The following is a 25,678-nucleotide window of genomic DNA, read 5'->3' on the forward strand; positions in this document are numbered from 1 at the left end:
TGTTTTATATTCTTTTAATGACACACATAACGTATGCAAACAATTCAATATAAAAATGACCATTTCTTCATAAAATATTCTCTTATGTATTATTCCCCCCTCCCTCCACAGTAGAGCAACTGGTCACAATTTATTCAATCAAATTAGCTACCATAGTGATTGTTTTTATTTATATATATATATATATATATATATATATATATATACTACACATTTACATTAAGGGACTTACTGACCAAATAAAAAAGGATGCATTAAAAAAAAAACTCCCAATAAAACGGTTGTTATTTATGTCACACAAACTGTGAAAGGTAAAAAAAAAATATATATTCACAAGAAAAGTACAAAAGATACATTTTCTTCAAAATGTAAATTACAGGTATTTAATTTTTATAAAACCTTCCTTCTTTTCTCTTGGGCTCCTGGATGAAAACGTGCAGAATTTCTTGGTTCGGTCACATTTGAGACTTTTTTCAAAACACTTGTAGATGTTTAACAAACTTATAAAACCACAGGCCATATTTTCATTCAGTTTACTCTTCCGCTCCATCTCACGATCAAACATTTTTACATTTAGCTGATTTGAATCAGAAAACTGATACACTTTAACAGAGAGAATGACAGGAGATTTAATTTGTGACCGTAAATAAACAAGCCACCAGACCGTGACTGGTGCCAGACATCAGGCTCTGTACTGGTTTTAGTACAACTGAATGGTTTTATATAAAAGAACGAGACAAACTAGAGAGAGAACACATAGTTTTAAAGAGGACAGCAGGTAGATCAGACCCTCATCAGTGAGATTCCTGTGTCGGCTACATGAGACATTTTATACAAAATGACACTACAGTGTAAACACCAGTGAATTTATAGCGATTGTGCATGAAGTGGTGGTCTCATAATATCCAGGAGAAATAACAACACATTCTTTAGGAAATGGGAACATCTGTGAGCAGTGCTATAATGTTGTCATTATCCTGTGAAAACCTTGTATCTCCAGCAAAGGCGATGCTCGTGTCTGTGCTACTGATCCGTCCTCTTTACGCCCAGTAGCACCTCAAATACTGAAACCTCCTCAAATAGCTGTATATTCCAACAGTAATCACTGTCATCGAGTGTTTGGTCAGTAACCCGTGTCTCAATACATTTTCTGGTATCCCTGCCCACTTCATCAAAACAGGACAGCACACTCCATAAAGAGGCGGTCCTGTCTGCTCATAATCACGTAGAGAGCAGGACGCTCCTGTGTTGCCGATAACTGCTATGCGTAAAGGTAATGTGGCGACGTAGAGAGAAGAGAGGGGATTGCTAACTGCAAAACAGACAGGAAGTTAGCTTTGACGACAACGCTTTCAGCAAATTTAACTTTTGCAGATTTTAAGGATTCAATTGCACTTTTGGGTGCAAAAATACATTTAAGTAAATCTAAAATTCACTTTATCCCTCCAGATAACGGGAAGGATCCAGGATTTTCTTTCCTCACATTCTTTAACATTGTGAGATAGGGTTGTTATCTACATTTTCTAACTTCTAACTTCTCAGGGAATAATGCATGGATCTTGATGAAAAAAATCTATACGTTATAAGTACAATTTGACGAATATAAATCCTGATCTAGCAGGTTTTTTTTCATTGGATTAGGCTTGATTGGGAACCATGCGCCATTCTTGTACAGATACAGATTCTGATAACCGGAAGAATGCTGAATATCGGATCCAATAATCGGTTGATCCCTACTTTGTGAAGATATGAGGTTTTCACCTGACAGCAACAATACATGGGAAGGGTCTCATTCCAAAACACTATACTGTTCATCCATTATATATAAACATGAAAAACTGTTATATGAATCTAATCACTCAATAATAATTTCATTCTAAACAATATTAGTATATGATAGTTGAGGGTATTAAAATAAAATCTGAACATGTTCTTATGAAAACACATTATTTTTAATGTAAAAAATAGGTGAAATATAAAATAAGGTATCGTTTTTCGAGATCCTTTTCTGGAACAAAACTCTTCAAAACCCGTATGAGAACATCAAGATAACAGAAAATTTCCCAAAGACTTTCAGAGTAAAGCTGATGTGTTGGTAGTCGGGGGGGTTAGTGAAGGGTTGTTACACATTTCAACAACCGAGTCAATTGTTTCAAGACGTGTTCAGGATCTCGAGGTCCAAACACTGAACCACATTCTGCCGCCGAGTTCCAAACCTCTGCAGAGGAAAGCCCGCTTATTTCTCTCTTTTCAAAGCTGTGACAACATCAGTCGTTGGGACGGGGCGAGTTGGGAGAGCGCTCACTTTCCAACAAGGACATGAGGGTCACACAATGGCTCCATTGACTCTCTTGTGACCTCCCCCTGCCCAACAACCAGTCAACATGAAAAAAACACTCTTAAAAAAAAATGCTGTTGATTATTAACTGGGATGCCAGTGTGTTCTCGCTGAGTGGAATTTGAGCCATGCATTGATTATCCAAACTGAGTGGGGCAAATGTTTTTGCCTCCTCGGATTCACACTCAGCTCCAGTGTCTAGTGCAACTCTCACTTTTACGCAAAAACGCAAACAGAAGAACTGCTTCTCGTTCCATAAATGTATCTACACACGCGCTAATTCTTCACTTATTGTGGAATATGCTCGAAAAATAGCTTGAAGTGCTTTCTTGCACAGTGAAAGGCCACCAAAAGTGTGACAACACAAGCCTGCAGTATCCTAACATGTAGTGCATCGTGCACGATTTAAAATGCACATAATCTCTCCCGAATCCCTGAAAAGTTGGCTCTAATTTAGTTGCCAGTACATTTTTCGCAGCTTAAAAAGTCTGCTCGTACCTCGTATCTCATCAGCCGTACCACAAAGTAGCTGCAGCTACAGACACTAACAGCCACATACATCAGTGTGGCACAATGCCTCTGTCTTCTCCATACAGGATGCCTTTCTTTCAGGGAGCATGTCTACTGGCCAGATGGGCTGCAGGGCCTTCTCCGGCCAAAACAAAATGGCTTTGAGTGTGTTGAAGACCCCCATCAGGTCAGAGACAAAGTGACCAGAATACTAAACACCACCTTCAATGCACATTGTGGCTCACTTTGTCAGAGCGTTCTATAGGTTTTCTCTCTTTTTAGCATATCGAGACGAACAGGGGAACTGAATACAAAAAAATGCTTCACATGTAGAAGAAACGACCACAGATATTAAACAAATTAAAAGAAAATGAACATGAAAAAAAATCAGCATTCATTAATCCAGTCAGACGTTGGATTCTGTGATAATCAGACCCTTCTCCCGTCATGATGGGGAACTCCTTTGTTTATCAAGTACTGAGTTATATACAGAGGCTGAGAGAACTTCTTTTTTGGCACTTAACAGTCTCATAGAGAGCTGAGAGGAAGACAGGAATACAAATGATGCCACAGACACCAGATTAATGCTTCACTGTGTTGAGTCGTGGTGTGTCACAACTGGGTGATCTGCCGGACAACCGCCACCCATTTGGATTCGGGTGCTCGTACTGTTCCCATACTTGCTCACCTGGCTCATTTCTGTCAAACATTCATCTTCCCTCAGTTGAACACAATCTGCGACTCCTCTCGAGTTCATCACATTACTCACACTCCCTCTCCTCAAGTATATCCACTCCAGGTGTCCGCTAGTCCCAGATATTCTGGGTTCTCTGCCGTTGGGGTCACAAACCCGTTCACATGCCTGGGCACTCCTCCGTCTCTCTCCTCGGGGCCGTCCATCGCTGCAGCCCCGGCTACAGCTTTGGCTTTGGCCACAAGGTCCAGGTAGTAAGGGTTGTCGAAGGCTGGAGAGGTGGAGGCTCCAGCTGGGATTAAGTATCCCGGGTTTTCCACACTGTGACCGGAGCTCAGGCCGTTAGGGAGGCGTCGCTCTGCTCTGCCTTTACGAGGCAGCGTGCTGGGCCGCTCGGAGATCCCCGGCCTGAGATCCTGAATCTCCTGGTTGACGTACTCTATACAGACAGAAGAAGAAAGAGAAGTCAGAATAAAACATTCTGAGATTTGATAGCAAATACTGTCTTTATTTCTTTTTTTCCCCCTATGTTTTTGTGGTCCTTTTCATCCCTGTAAGCTTATTCTTTCTTATCTACTTTATTAAAATTTTGTATATTCAGTTTCTGTAGCACTAAGTGAATCCCTTAGACTACGTGTAATACAACAAGTTAAAAAAAACAACAAAAAAATGTAAATATTATTTTCATTTTTCAAGAGAACTGACAGTAAAAAACATTTCCCTCTCACCTGGCAAGGGATGATTATGAATATACCCATTACTCCGTCTGGGCAGTGAGTGATGAAGGTGATTAGGATGAAGAAAGCCATTTGGCCCATCTGTCTCAAGGTCGCCCATGCTCCCGTTGGAGTAGGTGGGGTCTTTGCAGTAGCGTCCGGGACTTGCAGGAGGCAGTGAGGGGTCGTCCAGAGGCCCGTCCAGGAAGACTGAGTCAGACTGGCCGCCAGCCGACGGGCTGCGAGCCAGCGTGGGGTACTGAGGAGTCCACATGCCGTTGGAGGTGCTGGCTCCTAAAGGTAAGGTGGGGTACTGGCTACGGCCAAGAGTGCTCAGGGAGGAGTACATGCTCCGAGGGCCGCTGACGACAGAAGGCTCGACGTCTAGGCCCTGATCTCTGCTCTGCTGGACAGAGAGGAGAGATTAATCAATTAGTAAAAAGTTGTTTGGACAAGGAGTTGGTTTCCCAGTCGCTCCAACACAGTCTATATGTATATATATCCATTGGGATGAAGGTTAAAAATAGATTATCCAGCTATGATTTGACTATTTTAAAACATGTAGTTAAAGCCCAGAATAAAAAACAATCAAAGTTAGAAACATCGTCCTTCTCTACTGACCCTGTACGACTGATGTCTGGACGGCCCGTTGGCTTGAGCCATGCCTCCCTGAGTCCTGGGGAAGAGGTTTGGCTGAGGCACCAGATATTCCTCAGCATCCAGCAGTTCCCTCATGTTGTTCCCTTCCTCCTCCAGAAGCATCCTGAAGAACTGGCTGTCCACTGGGCTGGACATGCTCATCTGCTCGTCGTTCTGCAACACAGAGATAGAACAACATGGTTGGAAACCCACAGAAGAAATAGAGATAAGCATTATAAAATAACATACCCACAAAAGTAAAACATTGGCAACATGAAACACAAATACCTGAATGACTACATAGCGAGGAGGATCTCTGGCCATGGCGCTGAAATCATTCACCAGATCTTTGAACCTCGGTCTGCTCTCTGGGTCAATCATCCAACCTGCCGTCCAATCATTAAAATCAAAATGTCAATCAATCATTTTCGATATTTACTATAAGTATGCAACTCTGTTCGGAATGAGTAATAACGGCAACTATTTGATTCCTAATAAGTTTAAACAAAGATCAATGCTGCAGTGAGAACTACTGACATTTGACCATGATCATGTAGACGTCGATGGTGCAGATGGGGGGCTGGGGGAGCCGTTCTCCTTCCTCTAAGACTTCTGGGATATCTCTGGCTGGGATCATGTCGTAGGGTTTAGCACCAAACGTCATCAGCTCCCACACCGTCACCCCTGAGAAGGAAACGTACGTTGATTATTAACAGCATAAATTTTACTTTGAAATTAGATATCTACCAAAATAATATTGAAAAATTAGTTACTAATGGCACATTTTAGGACACCATTCCATGCTACATTACAAAAAATACTAATTTAATATTGCTGCTCTATCAAACAACAATACAAGGACTTCCAAAAACGCCTCTACAGGTTTTTGTTATGTTATTTCTAGCCCTGAGTGAAACTGACCGTAACTCCAGACGTCACTCTGATGAGTGAACCTCCTGTGCAGAATTGACTCCAGTGCCATCCATTTAATTGGCACCTAGGGACACACAGATACAGATCACCAGTTTAAACAAACATTAAAAAAATAATAAATAAATAAATAAATCCTGAAGTCACAGCTTTATCTCACCTTCCCTCCGTCAGCATGATATTCAGTCTCGTCTATATCGAGCAGACGGGCAAGACCGAAGTCTGTGATCTTCACGTGATTCGGGTTCTTAACCAGAACGTTACGGGCGGCCAAATCTCTGTGGACCAGCCGGACTTCCTCCAGATAACTCATCCCCTACACGCACACACACACACACTATATCCATCACCCACGAGTCCATGTGGCCACAAATATACAAGCTGATACCACATCAAATTCGAAAGGAAAAATAAGATCATCAGCAACATTCAGCCACTGCTGTTCTCCTGAGAAAAACACACACCATTACCTCTATGACTACAAGTTGTAGTAGTGTTCCTGAAACAACTAAAAAAATGTCTTTCCTGTTTACATACCTTGGCGATCTGGACACACCAGTTGAGGAGGAACTGGGAGCCGATGCGGTCCTTGTTCTCCCTCACGTAGTCGAGGAGGCAGCCGTACGGCATTAGCTGAGTGACCAGCTGCACCGTGGAGGTCAGACAAATCCCGAGCAGACGACACACGTAGGGGCTGGCCACCCCCGCCATCACATAAGCCTCCTGGTGAAGACAGAGGAAAGATGTTGAGGGGTTGAAAACGATATTCATGTGTGCTGTAAATATGTGTAACTGTGTTCTACTCACATCAAGGATCTCTTTATTGGCCTTTGGCGAGGTGTTCTCTCGCAACACTTTAATGGCCACTGGTATTTTCACGTTTTCCCCATCAGGAGCCCACACACCCTGAAACAAATCATCAAAAACCATTATAACCCACCAAAGATGATAGTATTGTTAGTTTTATCTAATCTAATTTCAGGCTGACATTTAGGACTTTTGCTTTTACAGAAACATGCATTTCCTAACTGTCGTTGAGATAGTCTGAAATAGGATAGGACACAGTTTATGAATAGCTGCTGTAATAGGAAGATAAGATTTCTCCTATCTATGAAACTTAAGACACGACAAACAGTTAGGACATTGTTCTACTACACATACCTTGTAAACAGTACCAAACGCCCCTGCACCCAGCACCCTGAGCTTTTTCAACTCGGTCTCCTTCAGGATGCGCATCTGAGCCTGATTTGGTGACGCACCACTGGGTGTTAGAGGCTCCACCAGCTGTACACAAGAAGAAAGCAGACGACAGATTCCTTCATTACAAACTTCAACACCCAAAAGGAACCTAGGATCTAAATTCTGCGCAGATTTTTAACAATAACTGTCACATGTCTCATTTATGTTTTGCATTTAACTTCCAGCAAATGATAAAACATCAGTATTTGTGCTCACCTCGTGTTCTTGCAGGATCCTCCTCATTGTCTCCTTCCTCTTCAGCTTCTTCTGTCTCCTCAGGTAGAAGACCAGCAGAGCCAGCAGGATGAAGAAGAGCACCACCCCACCCACTGCAGCCGCGATGGTTGTACCCGGTCTAAACCGAGACGAACAAGTTCAACACGGCTCCGATTCCTCAAACAAGACTGAATTTGTTCAGTTTAATCTAGATAAAAAAGTTGAAACAAAAAGTAATTGGAGAAAGAGTAGCTCACCCTGTCCTGGTGTCGATGGGGCAGCCCCTCTCATCCATCACAGTGCAGCTGAAACACAGAAGCGCTCGGTGTGAAATTCTTCTCATTGTGTGTGCAGTGTGTGCTTGTGTGTGTGACGTGTGTCCACTCACGACAGTGTGCAGTTGGTGTTGCAGGGCAGACAGTGTCCTGTAGCATTGTAGTACTTCCACACAGTTTGCTGGTCCTCCTTCACACCGCTGGGACAATGATCCACACAAAGCTCACCGTCCTGGAAGTTTCGACACTCTGCACAATGTTCTGCACCCTGAGGACACACAGAGAGAAATATTAAGTACATTTATACATACCTTCACCATAAAACTTGGATGGAGGAGGCCCAGAACAGACCCCATTAACTTTTGGCGCAGATCCAGACAAAGACACTGATCAAGGAAGCTTTTCTCACTTTTCAACATTTTCGTTAATTTCTCAGGGAGTACTGCATGGATCTTGATTAAACAAATATGGCATCAAATCTAAAGAGAAAGCAGCAGTTTTTTTTATTAATTATGTCATTGTTAATCAATAAAATGTAAAAAAAAAAAACTAAAAAAAAAACAAACTAAAAAACTGAGTATACAAAGTACCTAGAGCCCAAGGTGAAATATTTAATAACCATCCCATTCAGCACCTTAAGGAGAGACCATAAGCTGCATGAACGTCTTACCGGGCCATGACAGGAGGTGGAGCCATTAAGAGGTCGACACTCTGCGTGACAGGCAACACACATAGATCCATCAGCGTATTCACGCACTGACCTGCAACACAAGCACAGAAAGGGGCGTCCAAGCTGAAAAATAACTGCCAGTGTTAGCCTGAACAGATGCCCTGCACAGGATAACTTGCTCTCAGAACCACAAAGGGCTGGACAACAATGTATATTAGTGAGCTTGGAGGTACAACAAGGTGGACTTGTTATCTTTAGATAGAGCCAGGCCAGCTGTTTAACTGGACGCTGGACGCTGGCTGTAACTTCATATTTACCATACAGACATAAGGGTGATATCAATCTTTTTTATTTAACTCTCAGCACAAAAGCTAATAAACATTTTTCCGTATTTTGTACTATACCTTTAAATTCTCTTCAAATTAATTATTACAAACACCAATTACACAATATCACAATTAGTAGCTGACGTCTTTGTCTTACATTAGTTTAACTATTATATGTGTGAATTTACATACATTTACTTCATCATGATAAATAAAAAATATTAATATTATGATATTGACTTTAACCAACACGGGGAAGGAATATCATTTATGAGAATCTGAGAGAAACCAGGAGTCTTGTTTCATTGTCCTATTATTAAAGTATCATTTAAGCAGAGTTTAAACACACATGAAGTGTTGAGCCGCGCTTTTTGTGTAGCGTGACTTCATCAGCAGGATATTTTAGGCTTTCGGTCTATACTTGGACTGGAGCGTGCACATACCGTATATCATCGGACTGACAACTTCAAATGAATCCCTACTGATTTATTTTACTTCTGTGTCATCTTGGAAATATGTTGCTTACACACATGTACATAACACCAAAATCATTTTGATTGTTGGACAAAGAAAAGCCCTTGTGTGATCACATGTGAAGTATATGTCGATGAGCTGCTTCGGGGCACAGCTTAAGTTAAAAGCTTTCAGATTGATTTATCGTCACTACTTTGGCATTTGGCTGCCAATCCAGTCAACCATACATAAATCCATCTGGTCGCATTAAAACGTGAGGTAAATACGTGATTAGTTTTGCTTTCTTTATTACTGGAGAACTTCTTTGGAGATTATGACACACAGCATACTGTATTATTTGGAACATTATCACTTTGCTTTTTATTGATTTAGTGCAGCCACACCCACACAAATGTTCTTACCCCTGATAGATGTCACACTGCTCCACACACTCAGTGCCCCGTTGGAAAGCTGTGCAGGACACACACTGGCTGGGCCCCGGGCCCCAGCAGCCCCCCTCACACAGCGGGTGACAAACGCGGCCCTCATCCTCTGAAAAGACAAACAGAAACAGAGAAAACAGAGTGTGATGCACATTAGCTGTGGTTACATGGGCAATATTTCTGGAATCCCATTGAAATCATTCTAATTTGTGATTATCTGTTTACATGTTCGCTACAAAGATAAGATGTGCGTTTTCATGCCGCAAAGCATTGAAAAAGAATACAGTCTTTTAGACATGCACACAGTGGTTCAACCCAGTGTGAATCATCTAATATGACGGAAATATAACAAAATATTTAGAAAATTATTTAGATTTAATTCATATTGGGAACAATATTCACATTTTTGGTTCATTGGATTCTGGCTTTATTCATATTTGCAAAGATTTGTTGAGCCTTGTTGAAACTTTCGACATTCAAGGCATTCAACAATACTTTCTACAACACAAAGTTGTGTCGGTCACAGACTTTGTGTTGGCCTCTCTTCCTTGAACACTTAACAGGACTCAATATCACTGTGTTAAAAGTGTGTTCTCAGCTTTGTGCGAGCTAAAGCTGAAAAGTTGAATCAGTTTCAATGACAAATGTTTGAAAATTGAAGAAAAGCACAGAGAAACACTCTGCAGAAAAGCATCACCTGTCTCATCCATTGCAAACAACGTGCAACAATATCCGTGAATGTTGTTAAAAATGCAACTTATAAAAGATTATATTCTGCAGCTGGATTTCTGTTGCAACAATAAATGGAATTGAGGCAGCTGCCAAGTGACAAGTATCCGATCAAAGTGCAACCCGCAGTAACTTTAATGGACTTTGACATGGCTCTGTTCACCTACCACAGACTTTGGGGTCCTGGTTGTTGCTGACGATGCGGTGGGGTCCCTGGGTGGGATGGAGGAAACTCTCCCAGGGCAGCGAACTGGTGTAGCACAGCTGGGAATTGTTGTGCAACAGGACCAAACCTCCACTGACGCTACGTAGTGAACGCAACCCAAGAGACTGGATGTGTATATTCTGGATGGCAAGTGAAAACACACCCCTGAAGAGAAGAGACAGAATAAAAGTCATTATTATTAGTACAATGAAGAAATGTGGGAAAATTCACAAAGAAACTGCATGAATGAGAAAAAGGCAGCTAGGTAGACTTTTTAATTACAACAAATAAACAACAAGACTGATATAATTAATTAATAAACAGCAGCCCATAATATCAGAACTTGTTGTATAACAGTATGAAGCAGATCTAACATTTGTCCGTATGACCTAGTTTGAGCACGCTACACTAGATAGCATTCTATAGACGTTTACTGTGTGTGCTGCAAATCACAGCAGCTGTTCTGGCTAATAATTAACCTTTATAACTCTGAGAGTGAACAAACTGTTTCAACCGAACAGGAAACCTAATCAAAATGAAAGGAGCACAGACAAAGACACAAAGAAGGAAGGAAGGTTCTGAAGGAAAATAACAATGGTGAAAAACCTGTACTGTAGAGTCAGGGAGTTTAGATTTTTGTTAAAAAACAAACAATGATGCAGGCATGCAGGGAAAAGAAAGACAGACGTGTCAGGTGAGGCAGGCAGTTTAAAAAGTCTTACTTGTAGAGCATCCTGCCTCTGATCACCTTCAGGTTCTCAAACACACTCAGGTTAGACCACTCTTCTGGCCAGGCATCAATGTACAAATAACCTGCACAGAAAAAAAACAGACAAAGACACTAAAAACACTCTAACAGAAGAGATTTATATGTAGTCTTAAATGGAAATTTTGAGGGAAATCCTATTTGCAACCGTTCTGAATTACACACAGTATTAAAAAATAACTAATCAGATTTTATTGTATTTTAAACAAACACTTTTTTACTGTTCTCCTCTGTGTTCAGTACCTGTTATCTCCTCCAGTTTCTTAAATTCGCTCAGCTGCTCGAGGGTCAGGCCTGATGTGTTGGTAACAGGATCCCTGGACAATGACAGCAGCAGATTAAAATAACAAGTTCTCACACAACAACAGATGATATATCACTGGATTATTTCTAAATCATTATCTTCTCTCTATTCACTGATAAAGTCTCCAGTGGTGCAGGTTATCTTAGAGTTGTGTTTACATTTCACGCTTTGATTGTGAACAGTTGACACACGCAAACGAATTTATCAGGGATTTGGCATTGTAGCCTTACTTGGTGTCACGCAGACCATTCAACCAATCTTTTATTTTACATCTAGAGCTGGCTAGTTTGATATATTCTGTGAATAATTATGACTGTGTATAAATTGTACCATTTACTCTTCACTATTGCTTTATTAGCAGTTTCTTAATTAGATTTAATTTAAATTAAATCACAATGAGGAGAAAAGACACAAGAAACGTTCTTTCTCTCTGTGTTGACGTAAAGCTACTGTAAACAATAAAAAACATGTCTGGGTTTGAAGTACATTTGAGTACAGTAATCTAAAGGGTTTGGCTTGGGTGGCAACTTTCCATTACACTTTCACAAATGTTGCTGTAAACGCAAATATTTGAAGGGCTGAAAAGGAGGGATGTGGCTCTATGGCAGTATAAAGTCTTCATGGTTTCTAAAGTCTGAATTGAGTTAATTACTCTACGTTTTTGCAAACTACAACTGTATGTATGTTCTCCAAGTGTCTCTTACCTTACGAAACTCTGTGGGAGGAAGGCCAGACTACCAAAAATCTTCTTACACTTGTTGAACTGCTCCACATTAGAAGAAGTTACCATGGTGATACCATGGTTGTCCATGACGCCATGGTTGTCCCTACCCAGGCCATAACACACTGCAAAACAAACCATGACAACGGCTTTTAACCAAGTTATCTGAATCAAGAAATTAAACTGAACTTAATAAAAATGTCCAGCATATCAAGAAAAGAGTGATCAACAAACCTCTATATAAACCAGGATATCGTCAGCGTAGAATCATATATCGTGTGATGTATTGCATTGAACTGAATGTCGTGTTAACTTGCTGCAGGGGAAACTCCAACATTTCCTAATAGTAATGCTTCATAATCAACGCTTTGTTTAGAGTCTATACTTCGATAATACTGCAGGGAGGAAGAGTATTTACAGCCGCTCCATTGGCTACTCAAGACAAGGCATCATCAGTTAAAGACACACCTTCAAGCAGGTAGTCCAGTTTGTAATGTAAAAGCAAATCCCTGCCACGCTGGGCTGACATGCCGAGTCAAACCGAGTCAAGCCAAGTCAGCACATGTGTAAAGAAAAGCTCCATTAGTGTTGTATACACACCTTTAAAATGGCTGGGTTGAACATGATTACTGAGTTAACCAGTTCCACTAAGTAAAATCCTCTAGTTTATAGCTCAAGTGAAAAGAAATGTTTCACTTTTTGCTGAATCAATCAATCCTTGTGCATGAGACAACCCCCAGCTCTAACAACAACAAGGTACAGCAGGAACAGGTTGGTTCACTTTACACCATTGTCATCATGCGATACATCAGAACATCAGAATATGCAGTGTGAAACATAATCACCTGTACTGAACACCATGTCATGCACGTGGAGAATGCATAACTTAAATCAATCCAGAACATTAGTTATGTAACATCTAAGCCTCATAGCGTAAAATAGTTTTTTCCACTATTGGACTTCTGGATAGCTACAGCACTCACTCCATATTAGGTACACCTTTCTAAAACGGGTCCTCAGAACAGCCTGAATCTTTGTGACATGGATTTAACAAGGTGCAGGACACGTTCCTTAGAATTTCCACGACATGTAGACATGATTGTCAGCTGCATCATCATAAAGGCATGCAGACAACTTGTTGACAACAAGTTGTTGTTGGCAACATGCTGAATATTTCGATCCACAATGCCAAAGGTGTTCTATTGGATCGAGATCTGGTGACTCTGGAGGCCACTGAACTTTACTGAACTCATTGTCATGGACTCAATATATGTCACACCAGGACAAGTTTTCCAATCTTCTACGCTCCATTTTTAGTGAACTTCCAGCCAATGTAGCCTCAGATTTCTATTATTAGCCTACAGGAGTGGAACCTGGTGTGGTCTTCTGCTGCTGTAGCCCATCTGCTTCAAGGTATGACATGTTTTATGTTCAGAGACGCTCCTTTGAATAGCTTTGTTGTAAGGCGTAGTTATTTCAGTTGCTGTTGCCTTCCTATCAGCGTGAATGTTTCTGTCTACAGAACTGTGGCCCACTGGATGTTTTCTATTTCTCACACCATTCTCTGTAAACTCTCAAGACTATTGTGCGTTAAATAACAAGTCAACAAGTTGTCTGCATGCCTTCATGCATTGTGTTGCTGCCACGTGTTTGTCTGATTAGATATTTGCATCAATGAGCAGGTATGCAGCTGAACCTAATAAAGTAGGTATTGAGTGTCTGTAAACAATGTATTGTGTTCAAATGAAAATGTACCCACAAAGACAAAAAGATCCTCACCTTTGGGACAGTCTCCTTCACACTTTTCACATTTCTGCGTCTCGTTTCCATCTGAGTGGGGGGTGATGACTTCCTGGTTTGCTTTGGGACAGACCAAAGTACAGGCCACTTCCATAGCCAGGTAGTTATCTACAGACAGAGAAATTAAGTGTTGAAACTTTACAGCAATAAAATGAATACATTCGTTATGATGAAACAGGAAGCTGGTAGCCTGGAGCATTACAGTAGCATGTGACTGTAGCATTGCCAGGTTTGATTCCCTGAAGTGTGTGTGGGAATCTTGGCAAGGAAAGTGAATAAATAATCTTCTCTCCTTCACCCTCTTCTACTGCCATTCAGCCACCCTACAGCACAACACTTAGTCATCAGATGCACCACTGGAGCTCAACAGTGGCCACTGTGTAGTAACTTTCTTGGATAAACACAACATTTATTCAAAATAAGTTCTCACAAGGACACGTCTTGACGCAGGTGGCTCCAAAGCTGAACTTCTTGTTTGGGTTGGGTTTGGTCTGAAAGGTGACGGGGTCATAGATAGTGGGAGGAGGACAGTTTTCTTTACACACACCACTATCATTGAAGTGACGGCAAGCCTGAAGAGAAGAGGGACGAAACACGTTATTCCAGAAATGAAAAAAAGACAACACGATGAGATTACACTGAAGATAAAAAAGCTAGTGTGTGTGATTTACCAGACAGTCTGAGTCTTTAGGCCCGGTGCATCCAGCAGCACACTGCATGTGACAGCAGTCATTGGGAAGAGGACCTTTACACCGCTGACAGCCAGACGCACATTTAATTCGGGTCACTTTGAACAAAAATGGAAAAGGTGAACATTTTCATCTGAACTTCCCTTGCTTTGGACTTTTTCCAAGTGAAAACCAAACAGTGTTACTGTGATGATCTGCACATGGTGTTAACTCACAGGTCTGACAGTCCTGTGCAGTTTCTCCCCAGCAGCTGTTCCCACATACGGGAGCACAATTTGGACCTGAACCAGAAGAGTCGCAACAACAACAAATAAGAAAAGGACACAAATCAAAACTACAGAACAGAGGATCAAGTCTGTCACTACCTACTTTTTGTTGGCTGAAATATTGTCCAAGAAATAATGGCAACAAACAATATTATTGTCATTTTAAGATGAATTCATACACATAGTGCAGCACTTAGCCTGTTGTTCTGTCTGCTGTTTTGTATTTACTGTGACACAAGGGAAATTTCTCCACCTGTACTACCCTGTATGATGTCAATATTTCAGTCACTGATCAGGTGCTCACATTTAGGGGCCCGAGCCTGCAGCCGGTGCAGCCTGGCGTCGATGTTCTGCTCATCCAGAGTGTCCCTCCAGTTGATGTTCTGGGGATCCGGGAAGCATAGCTGGGGGTTCCCCCAAATATAAACCCCACCCAACAGGATCTCTGCAGGGGAGACGATAGATAAGAGGAGATCATCAACAACAAAATCAAATTCAAAATTTTAAAACTGAAGATGTCACATGACTGTCCCAACCCCAGTCGAGTCTGGTCAGGTCTTACTGGGTTTGGGGATCAACTTTGAGCTCCACTGTATCATTAACTGACCTGTGAGGCTACGAAGCCGGAGCGTCCTGAGCCCCTGTCCGGCTAGAGTGTTATCCAGCACAGCCAGGGCGTAGCTGGAGTTGTACAGCTGGCTGCCTCTTATGATCCGAAGGTTATCCAAAGGCACCAGACTCACTGACACGTGGGCAATGAGCACATAGCCCTGTACCTCCACGATCCCCTGAAGAAGAAGCGGTGAAGAGACAAAAAATAATGAATGTGTTGTGACAAAACAAACAGGTGGATTGACCCAAAAAATGGAACTAACCACCAAAGACACCACCATGACAACCACATTCATTTAAAATGCTATATTACAAATTCTTTTTGATGCACAATTAGCCAATATTATACAGTCATTACTTGAGGAAAAACACACTCTGTCTGTACCTGTAGGAAGGAGAGGTCAGGGTTTCCATGGAGGTGTGTAATCTCCAGGTGGCCATGGACGACTTGGCAGCCGGTGTAGAGCAGCTTCAGGGTCTCGTAGTGATTTTCCAGGCTGGAGGGCAGGGCCAGCTTCATGTCCGTACCAAGACAAACTGCAACACAGATAACACATGACCCTCATCCCTCATGTAAAACACTATAAACACCTTTTTCATTGCTCGACATTCATTTAAAAAAATGAAAATAGTTTGCGATTCATTTTCTTTTGATCATCTAATCAGTTTATCAACTAATTGTTGTAGCTCTACATTGAATATCCTTGGGTTTCGGGCTGTTGGTCAGACAAAAGAAGGAATTAAAAGATGTCACCATGACCAGACGTCATGACATTTCCTCACAATTTTCTCGTATTGTATGGACTAAATGATAACTTATTTAATTTAAAGAATAATCAATAGAATACTTGACTTAAAAAATAATCTTCATTTGCAGCATTAAAACAAATTTGTCACTTTTACAGTGATGCAAGGTGTTGAGTTGATTTTAACATTTACTTTTAAATGGCTTTAATATATAATTCTCTTAAACTAAGACTGAGTGTTCGTAGCTACAGGCAGAGGATCTTTTATATATTGAAACTCCAAATCATGACGACTGTACAGACATGGATTTCCACATATTTTGACTGTGAGACTGTTTACAAGCGGCCTTGAACGGGCACCCTGAAACACACACCATCTGCACGGCCTCTCTCAGTGTATATGATATATTTTCCACCGGCAGCACAGAGCACAGATTCCCCACAGTGGGTCACACACAGCATTACATTCAGGGTCATACAGCGCTCACAATTCATGGGGGGGCTGTCGCACACACATAGCTCCCATGCTTCAGCAGGCAGTCACACAGTGGACAAGTCCCTGCTCTGCTGGGGTTATAAATGACTTCCTCTGGCTTCCTTCCAACAGCCCTTCAATAGTCAGCCCACTTTTCCCAATTGAAGAAAGCCAGCCCTCTCTGAGCTATCTCTGTCCCTCCTTTTGGTAAAGATGGAGATACATCATCGGAGGAACAGGAAGTGCAAGAGGACGGCAATTGTCATGATACACTCGGATTCAACTCAAGACATGCCCTTATCACGAATGTGTGTCTGCCACGTGTAAAGTTTCCTCACTCAGAACTTGACCCATATTACAGCTCAGCTGAGAAGCATCGCGTCATAAAGTGTAAAAGAGGTCCGCATTAAAATCTGACAGCCAGCTACTGCAGCAAATGGGTCCGTGATTAACAGAGTGGCAGCCAAAAATACACACCCAGTCGTTGTGTCAAATATTAAATCAAATGACTAATCACTGGCTCCTTCCCTGATGTCATCATGGAAAATAGTTTTACATGTCAAACCGAGAGGGGAGTCGTGCTTTTATTCTCCGGCATTTAAATCATTTTAGTAAGATGGAACTTATAAACAGAAACTGCAACCAACCACCACACACAGACAAACACACAAACACAGACGGCTCCAGCTCTGGGGATTAGGTAAATGTGCCGTAAAAGAAAACACAACGGAGCAGAGTTTCCATTTCTAAAAAGTGTTTGTAAAAGCCAGTTCTCTGCTTCCTCTCCTTTTATTCCCTCATCGTTTGCTCTCCAAAAGTCGCTCAGCAACGCTTGTGTGTGCATGTGTGTGTGTGTGTGAGTGTGAGTGTGTGGCCTTGTGAGGAGCAGCCCACCCCTCCATCCATGTTGCCGAAAATACTCTCTGTTTTATCACTTACTTAGCTCTATCTGCCTGCTGTCATGTCACTATCCCTGCCTCCCTCTTCCAAATACACTCAGTACGTCTCTTTATTACCTGGTTTCAGAGCCAAGTTATCCATAAAATGTTCCCCCAGTTCATTTCTTTGTGTCAGTTTCTCCCCATGAGTCGTTGCCACTTTTTTGGACACTGGAAAGTGTCATTTCACAGGAATGTGTGTCTTTGCATATCTAAGAGATGACACACATGGATGTATTTCACCAGTGAGAGGAGGGGTTGTAGTTCAGTGTCTTGTTCAAAGACACGTCTGATCCTATGACCCTCCAGGTCACAAGACATTATCAGTGTCCAGTGGGTCACTCAAACAACTAATGGCTGACACTGACACCCAGGAACACACACATGCACACTGTTAAACATGTTAGTGCTGGTTTATGCGCTCTGTCTGTATCACGGCAGCTTAGCTCTGGAAACTTGTTCAGGTGTTTTTCTGGTTAACAAGACGAATGAGAGGAGAAGGAAACTTTCCTGCATGTTGTCCACATTCTGATCATTCTGTGTTCAGTGAGGCTGCGGTGTTCAGTTTAATGGAGAGGCAGGTTTTAATGAATCACAGGAACTTGAAACAAACAAGCTAGTTCGTACCAGAGGTTCAACTTTTAGTCGATTGAAATATTAATCACCAGCTATTTTGGTAATTGATTAGTCGTTTTTTAAGCAAAAATGTCAAACATTCGCTGGATCCTGATTCTTAGATGTGAGGATTTGTGGCTTGTCTTTGTCATTTATGAAAGTAAATGAAGAGTCTTTGGTTTTGGACTGTTGGTTGGACAAAATAAGCTATTTGAAGATGTCTCTTTGGACTCTTGAAATTGGAAATTGTGTTCATTGTGCTGCACTTGTTTGTACACACACAAAAGTGAAGGAGGTAATCGAGTAAAGAATGAAAAAAGGACTTAACGGAGAAGTTCAGTGAGTTGTGATGGATCTACACCGGCAGTTAATGGGGTCTATTTTGGCCCAAGACCCATCCTCCATCCAAGTTTTGTGGAAATCTGTTTTATTGTAATTGAGCTGACAAACCAACAAACAGACAAACGGTGAAAACATAACCTCCTTGGTGGATGTAACAAAGCCAAACTAGTTACTGGTTCATGGACCTTTTGTCGTTGGCTATTTTTGTGACAACTGACTGTATTTTGAAAGAATTAATAGTGATTTGATCTCAATCTGGCTTGCTAGAACAGAGGATGTGGTGACTGTGAACTGACTGTGTCTTGTACCAGTGTGCTGCTTAAGACTCTCTGCAAGCTGAAAGCCAGCTTGAAGCCACACCTGTGTGTGGCTGCATGCCAGTTAGCCTAGGGAGTGTGCATGTGTGTTTACCAGTGTGTGTACGGTAAATGACAGAACCACGGTGGCAGCGATGCTGCTGCAAGAGTTCGACTGAACCACGGTGGAAAAAGCCTGCAACTGTCAACAGGATCCTCTAGTCTGTAATGGACCAGATCCCTTCAAGGCTCAACACAAACAGAACAAGCTGATCCAACAGGACTTTCTCTGGCTGTTAGTGATCCCTCAGATTTAACATGTCAGTCCCCATTCTAATGCAATGCTAATCCAAGCGACGTCTCTTGCATAAACTTCACATTTCTCTCAACCTCCCTGAACACATTCTTTCTTCTCCTCCACTCTACGGCCCAGGAAGAAAAAACAGGTATTGCTCAACAGACAAGCTGAACAGGATCCGTACTGTACTGAAGGCACAGATATGAGCTCCTCACTCAGTCACTCTGTCATCAGGCTACAACAACAAACACACACAACACCACTGCATCACAAAAAATCCTGCATACTTTCGTTTACAGATTTACTACAGTTTGAAAGCATCTGCAGGCTGCACATGTTCAGTTCATTTTAAAGGTGAGAACTGTATGTGAAAAATTCAAAGAGTCAATGAATGTTTAGCTGGATCGGTGGTGCACGAATCAAAGACATCCTTCACCATTCACTCTGTTTATGTGTGGATGATCAGCGGTCAATTCGCATAGTTGATGGTCGTCACATCCGTCTGTATGATAATAAAAGTTCAACCAAAACTGCATTTTTCTGGGATAAATCTGATTGTATGTTTGCTGCTAAGAGAATCAGTTTGTGTGTCATGATTGACTTCATATCAAAAACAAGTTCCATAATATCATAACAATCATAGAAATAATGGTACATTACCAAGACCAGCCTCACAATATTAATTCAGTTCAACTGAAAATACTTTATTCATCCCTCAAGGGGTAGTTAAAGGCACACAACTCAAGTTTTAATAACCATTAAACTGTATCTAGTATGGAAACTTGTGTTTATTGCAATATAGTCTATTCCAATAATAAGGCAACACTTTAATGGGTTTGTAACAACAATGGTTAATCATTTACTAATGCTCTAAAGATTACAAACTTTCAGGTTACCAGGTTGTGAAAACATTCCTTTGGCAGCTGTTTTTCCTCCTTTAGCATTAATGAATTTTGAGCTACTTTTCAGTTCATGAGGAACTAATGAACATGATCATTTTTGCTGACTCCGTTTTTTTTGTTGTACTTTTTTTATGGTACAACAAAACTAGGTTAGAGAGGTTACAGGAAATTGGAGGGTTACGTCTTAAATCCCTGATGATTCATTTCCATTCCTGAAGTATTGTCCTTATCTAACTACCAGGAAGTGTCACACTGATAAACAACACAAACACAATAAGCAATAAACTCCTACACAGCACAGATCCTGAGTAGAAACTTGGTCTCTGCAGAAGACTTGCACTGAAAATGAACATGATGAAGACCATTTTCTATGAGGGAACAGTAACTCCTAACAAGGCTCCTGTGATTTATTCTTCAACTGTACAGACGTGTGTCAGAGTACAGTGAGCGCAGGTTGGAGGTGTGTAACTCAAACCTTAGAAAAGCACACGAGAAGGTGTCGACAGTTTCCTGGTAAAGAGGCCCACTGACGGCCCCTTCCTCAGCTCAGAGTGAGTTAGATCACTAACTCGCAGCCCAGACTGATGAGTCACGGCTGGCTGGGTTAACCTGCTACTGAGGCTGATTCAGTAGGACTTAATCACTTCGCAGCGAGTTTCGCTCAATGGGTGCACTGGAGTGTGACAAGGACATGAACTGTGGGGACACCGAGGGCCACCGAACACACAAACACCACACTATGTTCTCACACAGGGGCAGACTGTTGAAATAATTGACTCACAAGCCAACAACACCTCACACAACTGCTGCTGACCTTTGAAATCTCATATGTGTGTGTGTATGTGTGTGTGTCCAGAAAACACTCACGTAACAAAACTCAATAAATGAAAGTAAGACTGTTAAAAACGATCTGTTTACATATGATGCGTTACCCAACTGTTTGATTGTGGACCAATCACGGCGCTCACACTGAACTGATGCTTCAGAGATCGACGCTGCGGACTAAAGTGCTCCAACCTGTTCCAACCAACAATGCAGTTGTATTTGGAAATCACTTCACCTGTGACTATTGGCTTTGTTTGCGTGTGTAGTAGTGATGGTGGTTGTGGGGGTGGCAGCTGATAAGAGACAAAGAAGCTTCACTACAATATTTATTTTTTCCTAAAAGTCATTTTAGTCACAAAGAGGGCGGTGGTGATGTTTCTTGTTTTCATGCACTGGCCTGTTTCCTCTGCAGGGTTTTGATTTTTAAAAAGGGCACGTCGATAAAAACTGTCAAGCACACGTCAATAAAGTCTGTATGGTGACGAATTCTCAGATGTCAATATGTTTGCCATTAGCGTGTGACATATTAAATGCCTATTAAAAACAGCTGACCAGGGTTAATGATATCTGATTAACTTGAAATATAATTCTGTAACAACATAGTGGCCGACACAACCACGGCTTTAAACTAGAGCTGCAGATAAGGATCACTTTCAGGATTTAGACGGGGCTCCAGGCTGCGACTATTTTGGTCGCACATGCACCAAAAGTGCAACGTAACATATTCAGCAGGCCAGATCAAAAAAATTTATAATAATATTTTTTAACAAACACAAAATATGTGTGTGGACAGATGCCTTTGAACAAATAATAGCATAAAATCATATTTTTTTTGTAGATAAAATTGTGTTTTATATCAATCAATGCCTTTACAACAACACCAATAATATTTGAATGGTGATTTATCTATTTGACTTTGTCGAGCTCTTTCCAACTTCACTTTTTCGACAATTAGCTATCGAAGTTACAGCAATTTGTTGTTGTATGTGCTGTAATTTTAATGAAGAAAAAACATTAGTCTGCACCATTTTTCCTGTTTACAATCATTTCTATAATGGGTTCAGAAATGCATTATTGGGTGCACCTAAGTTATGTGTTAGCACACCTAAATGAAAATGTGAGCCGGCCCAGTGCAACAAGTGTAAAGAGTGATGCTTGAAGTTTTAGGTCTTTAAAACGTCAAAAAAATATAAGAAAAAGGTGCTTGAGTCCAAAGCCTTCAAATTGCTAATAAATATTAAAAACATTCAGATTAATGTAATATAATACAATATAACATAAAGAAAAGCAGCAAATAGTCCCATTGAGAAGCTGGAATTGTCAAAAATGTGGCATTTTTGCTTAGAAATGTACTTGGTGGTTTTACAGTGTATGGTAAACAGTATCACACAATTATTATTATTATTACTGTCAGTTATATATTAGTTACAATGAACCTTAAAGAAATGAAAACAGAAGAACAAACGCTTTATCATAATTTCACAAAATAGTTTGTCCTGACAGACATGAAATTTGACATAACTGACATAAACATATTTTGATTTTAAGACTAATACGTTAGAATTCAATTAGCAAATGTAAACAAGACGATAACTGTCAGTTTTAATACGTGGTATCACCCTGTCTGTCTTTAAAAGAGGAAATTATGTTTAAAAATGACTGAATAAACAGAATAAACAAACTGATCTTAAAGGACAACAAAGTTTCATGCTGTTTTACTTTGTTTATATGAGGCGGACCCTGCCACCTTTCTAGCTTCAAACAGTGTTATGGGGACTTCATCTTCCTCTCAGAACAGCTTGTTTATTCAATTAAGAACAAAATAACCATTTCTGACTTTGTATAATTAACTCATTAATATTGTAAATGTTAGCATTCTGAGTTTGAATTTCTTCTCCCAAACTACATAGTGCCCCTTTAAAACACAGAGCCACAACCATAACTCAATGAAACGATTAGCTGTCAAGTATTAAATTAATTGCCAACTACTTTGATAATCGATTACTGAGTATTTTCTTTAGAAAAGGAGTCAAAATTATCTGACTCCAGCTCCTTAATTTGAATATTTCATGGTTTCTTTGCTCCTCTGTGACAGTAAACTGAATATCTTTGGTTTGTGGACAAAACAGGACATCTGAGGAGGTCATGATGGACATTTATCACCATTTTCTGACGTTTTATAGACAAAACAACTAATAGATCGGACGAGAAATTTTAAAAAAAAAGAAGCAAAAATGGTTGAAAATGCAACATTCAGCTCCTGCATGTGAACACATCACCAGCTGCTCTTCTGCTTTAACACCACCAACACTGGAAAAACAAACAAATCAAACGTTGATTTGTTGTTTTTATATACAAGTTATGACATAAATGTGCACTTGTTGCACTTTCACTTAGCTCTCGTTTTACTGGCATGCACTCAAGCTCCAAGTGTGACAAGTGGCCCTCTATCAGACAATGTCCTCTTTGGAGCCAGAAGTGAATAATTGACATCGTCATGATCCCTGGCACACAATGCGCCGTCTGTCTGTCTGTTGTTGTTGGTTTGTTGTTGTTTACGTGTTGAGCTGCAAACCTGCCAAACCCTCAAATCACAACCCACTCACTGCTCCTGAGCTGCGGATCAGGTTCTCATATTTCTTTTACCTGTCGTCTCTACACAGCTACTGTGTTGGAGCTGTGTTTACTAGAGCTTCAAGTCGCAACACGGGCTGTTTGAGTCCAAACAGTTGAGGCTGCTTGTGACAGGTGTGATTTTTTTTCCTCCTGATCAGCGCTTCATAAATCTCAGCAGCCTCTCAGCGGAGAGGACGAAGCTGCTGCGGACTCACGGAGGAATGTGGTCCTGGCCAGAAATATCAACCTCTCTGGGCCAAGCTGAAGCTCGAGTATTCACTCATATATGCCCGACGTGCTCTGTGTGTATGTTTCATTTAGCTAGAGTGTCTACTTTGCTAACAGCGGCGGCACTAAAGGCGCAGGGAAGCCGTGAAAGTTACCCACCTTCTCTGCCCAGCGCGCCCGTCACTCCGAGCAGCACGGCCCCGACGAACACCAAACTTCTCGCCGCCTCCATCTGCTGCGACCCGCCGCCTCTTTAGTCCATGTTCAAAAACTTCAGAGGAGTTGTACGTTTCCCACTTGAGGAGCTGCTGTCGTCTCCAGGTCAGTTTTTCAGTTGCTTTCTTGTGGCAGCTTTGCAGTTGTTGTTCGCTTCCCAATCTCAGTGACTTCCTCCCTGGAATCCGTGCCTGTTGGTTGTGGAGCGTGACAGCGCGCAGGAGCAGATGCGCGCTCCCGTGAAGGCCTGAGCGGGGAGTGGCAGGTTGACTCAGCCCGCCCTCTCTGCTGTCTGTACTACAGTGCTGGAGGAGGTGTTCAGACCCTCTACAGCAGGGGAAACTTGTTATACACATCATATATACTGCATCACAAGTGGGGTCAAGGTCCTGCGTTTTAAATATCACTTAAGTTAAAGGTGCAATATGTAAGAGTTTTAGTTTAAAACATTCAAAAGTTCACTGAAATTTTCACCTGAAAGTGAAGAAATAACAGTTTTGATGTGATGTCGAAGACGTTTAAGCATCGTGTTGCAGAGGCATCTACTGAAGTTAGCATGCTAACCAGCTAGCCCTTAGCATTGTTCTCCGAGCATCCCATTCCAGGCAGAATCCGCTAATATGACCGCCAGCTGCACGGTTCACTGAGTGAACTAGCTAATGTCAGCGCTAATTAGCAGCAGTTAACAGAGTGGTGTAGTTTGTAGTCCTAAAACCCGGAAATCAGTTAGCATTTTTGAACATCCTGTTCCCTCGTCTCAAAGTGTATGAGTTTTTTAATTGGTTTTCGGTTAAATGCCTGAAATAACAGTTTTGGTGTGATGTCGAAGACGTCTAAGCGTTGTGTTGCAAAGAAATCTACTGAAGTTAGCATGCTAACCAGCTAGCCCTTAGCTGCCCCCGGTTCTCCGAGCATCCCATTCCAGGCAGAATCAGCTAATAAGACCACTAGCTGCACGGTTCACGGAGTGAACTAGCTGACAGCAGCGCTAATTAGCAGCAGTTAGCAGTTACTCTGATATTATGGTCCCCTCTATAGAGTGGTATAGTTTGTAGCCCTAAAACCCGGAAATCAGTAAGCATTTTTGCACAACCGGTTCCCTTGTCTCAGAGTCTATGAGGTTTTTAAAATTGGTTTGCGGTTAAATGCCTGAAATAAGGTCCGTGGTTACCACAGGCTGAAGATATTCACACGATTTGTTCTATGACAAAAAATACATCACTTAATGACCCACAATTTAATGATAAAGCGCTCACGTGTCTTAAAAACGGCGGTTGCTAACAAGTGGCTAAATGAGACTACAGAGGTTGTCACTGACATTAAACGTCATCACAGTGAACACGGAGACTCATCAACTCACTAGTCCGTCTTTACAGGCCGACTTCAGTTACAAACTATTCTCACTCTAACTTTACAACTTGTAGGTTGATCAGTTTATAGAAAACGTGTATAGTAATTATATAGTAAGATGCTTAGTGGTGGTGACCTTTAAATTGTGCGACCACAATGTAGTCTGTTTGTAGCATAACGTTAGCTTTCTACTTCTGGTGATTTAATTTACGCTTCGAAAATCTGAAAAGTAGCGTTCATCTGTGAGGATTAACACGCAAATATCATAAACTTGTTTGCCACACAGCTTT

The 25,678-nt window shown here is 41.3% G+C and overlaps 1 protein-coding gene across 1 annotated transcript; it reads right to left on the reverse strand.

Moving 5' to 3' along the window:
- On the reverse strand, positions 1-24,243 carry erbb2 (erb-b2 receptor tyrosine kinase 2). Its single transcript, XM_084342074.1, has 27 exons — positions 23,982-24,243; positions 15,927-16,078; positions 15,537-15,717; positions 15,234-15,374; positions 14,879-14,944; positions 14,646-14,761; positions 14,405-14,546; positions 13,954-14,082; positions 12,158-12,299; positions 11,393-11,466; positions 11,106-11,196; positions 10,346-10,548; positions 9,429-9,558; positions 8,228-8,318; positions 7,671-7,825; positions 7,540-7,587; positions 7,283-7,421; positions 6,989-7,111; positions 6,635-6,733; positions 6,365-6,550; positions 5,988-6,143; positions 5,819-5,894; positions 5,435-5,581; positions 5,186-5,283; positions 4,880-5,071; positions 4,271-4,661; positions 1-3,981 (listed from the first exon to the last, which is right to left on the reverse strand). The coding sequence occupies exons 1-27, from the start codon at positions 24,052-24,054 to the stop codon at positions 3,629-3,631; spliced, it is 3,894 nt and encodes a 1,297-aa protein (XP_084198200.1). The 5' UTR covers positions 24,055-24,243; the 3' UTR covers positions 1-3,628.
- Positions 24,244-25,678: the final 1,435 nt, after the last annotated feature.

Source organism: Pagrus pagrus, assembly GCF_965226575.1.
Source record: "Pagrus pagrus genome assembly, chromosome: 21".
In the NCBI taxonomy this organism is placed as follows: domain Eukaryota; kingdom Metazoa; phylum Chordata; class Actinopteri; order Spariformes; family Sparidae; genus Pagrus; species Pagrus pagrus.